At 37.1% G+C, this 1,207-nt stretch overlaps 1 protein-coding gene across 1 annotated transcript; it reads right to left on the bottom strand.

Annotated features, from left to right (window-relative positions):
* Nucleotides 1-6: 6 nt before the first annotated feature.
* On the bottom strand, nt 7-732 carry LOC119347394 (wall-associated receptor kinase-like 6; the record flags this gene model as incomplete). The annotated part of the gene is made up of 2 exons (XM_037616170.1): nt 513-732; nt 7-442 (listed from the first exon to the last, which is right to left on the bottom strand). Coding segments are annotated over exons 1-2 (629 nt in total), but the record flags the coding sequence as incomplete, so codon positions are not given.
* Nucleotides 733-1,207: the final 475 nt, after the last annotated feature.

The raw sequence follows: 1,207 nt of genomic DNA, 5'->3' as shown, positions 1-1,207 counted from the left end.
ACGAGCAGTGGAACCTCAGTTTCCAGACAACACCCAAAGAGCTTTACAATATTTCTGTGGTTTATTTGCGAGAGGATTGCGACCTCGTTGATGAATTGGGTGATCTCTGCCTGCTCAATGACCTTAGGCCTTTTTATTGCAACCACACGTTGATCAGATAATATGCCTTTATAAACCGTGCCATGGCCCCCACTCCCAATGATGCGTGCCCTATCAAAGTTGTCTGTTGCTTTTTCTAGCTCTTGTAACGAGAAAATCTTTGCTTTGTCATTTGCACTTTCATCAGATGATATCAACGATTCAAGGAGAAGACCATGGTTCCTCTGGAAATAATTCTTCCGTAGTTGTCGTTGAACATTTGTATTCCATCTACGAATGAGAAATGTTGCACTAAAACTCAGAGCTAGAATGCCGAAGCCAGCACACAACCCAATAATAATACCTGAAGCCATGAAGCTCTTTTAAGTTTCTTTTTATACTTTTTATCAAATATAACAACAATTTAGTCTTACCTGAAAGCAGAATATGTTGTTTTGTTGTTGTACACTGCATTTTGTCCAGATCATACTCGGTATTGCGAGGACACTCCGTACAATAGAAGCTTCCTTCAATATTATGGCAGTTCCCTTTACAGATGTTTGGTTGGAGGCATTCATTAATATCTGAAATTAACAAGATCTTGTGCATCAATGAAGTAAATAACATAACACAGAGTACATGCCCCGATTAACACAAAACACAATTGACTGTAACCTACATAGATGGTATAAAGCAAATAGAAAGTGGAGTAGTAATTTTCGCAATGTAATGACAATTCACCAGCAAAAAGAACACACATATTTTTATATGTTTGTGCAACTTCTTTGTAGAAATTTAACAATTACTCTCTTCATTTCACAATAAAACACATAATGTGGGAGTTAATGAGAAATTATCATGCGTGCCATATTAAATGACATACTATGAACGGGCCAGAGAGCAAAGACATTCTCAATGAACAAATATTTTGAAGCAGAAACTCCCGATGCCATGGACAAATATATTAAAATAGAGCGAGTATCTAGTAGTAGTTCTGATTTTCTCTAACGGCAGTTTGGGTGGTTGGTATTTTGGAATATTTGCAACAAGTTTTATGCACCAAAATATACCTCACGTCAAAAAGTCTCTACAAGATCAAATGTTGTGACTCCCACTTGAGAGCCAATGA

The sequence above is a fragment of the Triticum dicoccoides genome, unplaced genomic scaffold (assembly GCF_002162155.2).
Source record: "Triticum dicoccoides isolate Atlit2015 ecotype Zavitan unplaced genomic scaffold, WEW_v2.0 scaffold66663, whole genome shotgun sequence".
Classification (NCBI taxonomy): domain Eukaryota; kingdom Viridiplantae; phylum Streptophyta; class Magnoliopsida; order Poales; family Poaceae; genus Triticum; species Triticum dicoccoides.
The sequence above is the reverse complement of the archived record's forward strand: the minus strand, read 5'-3'. Positions and strand labels throughout refer to the sequence as shown.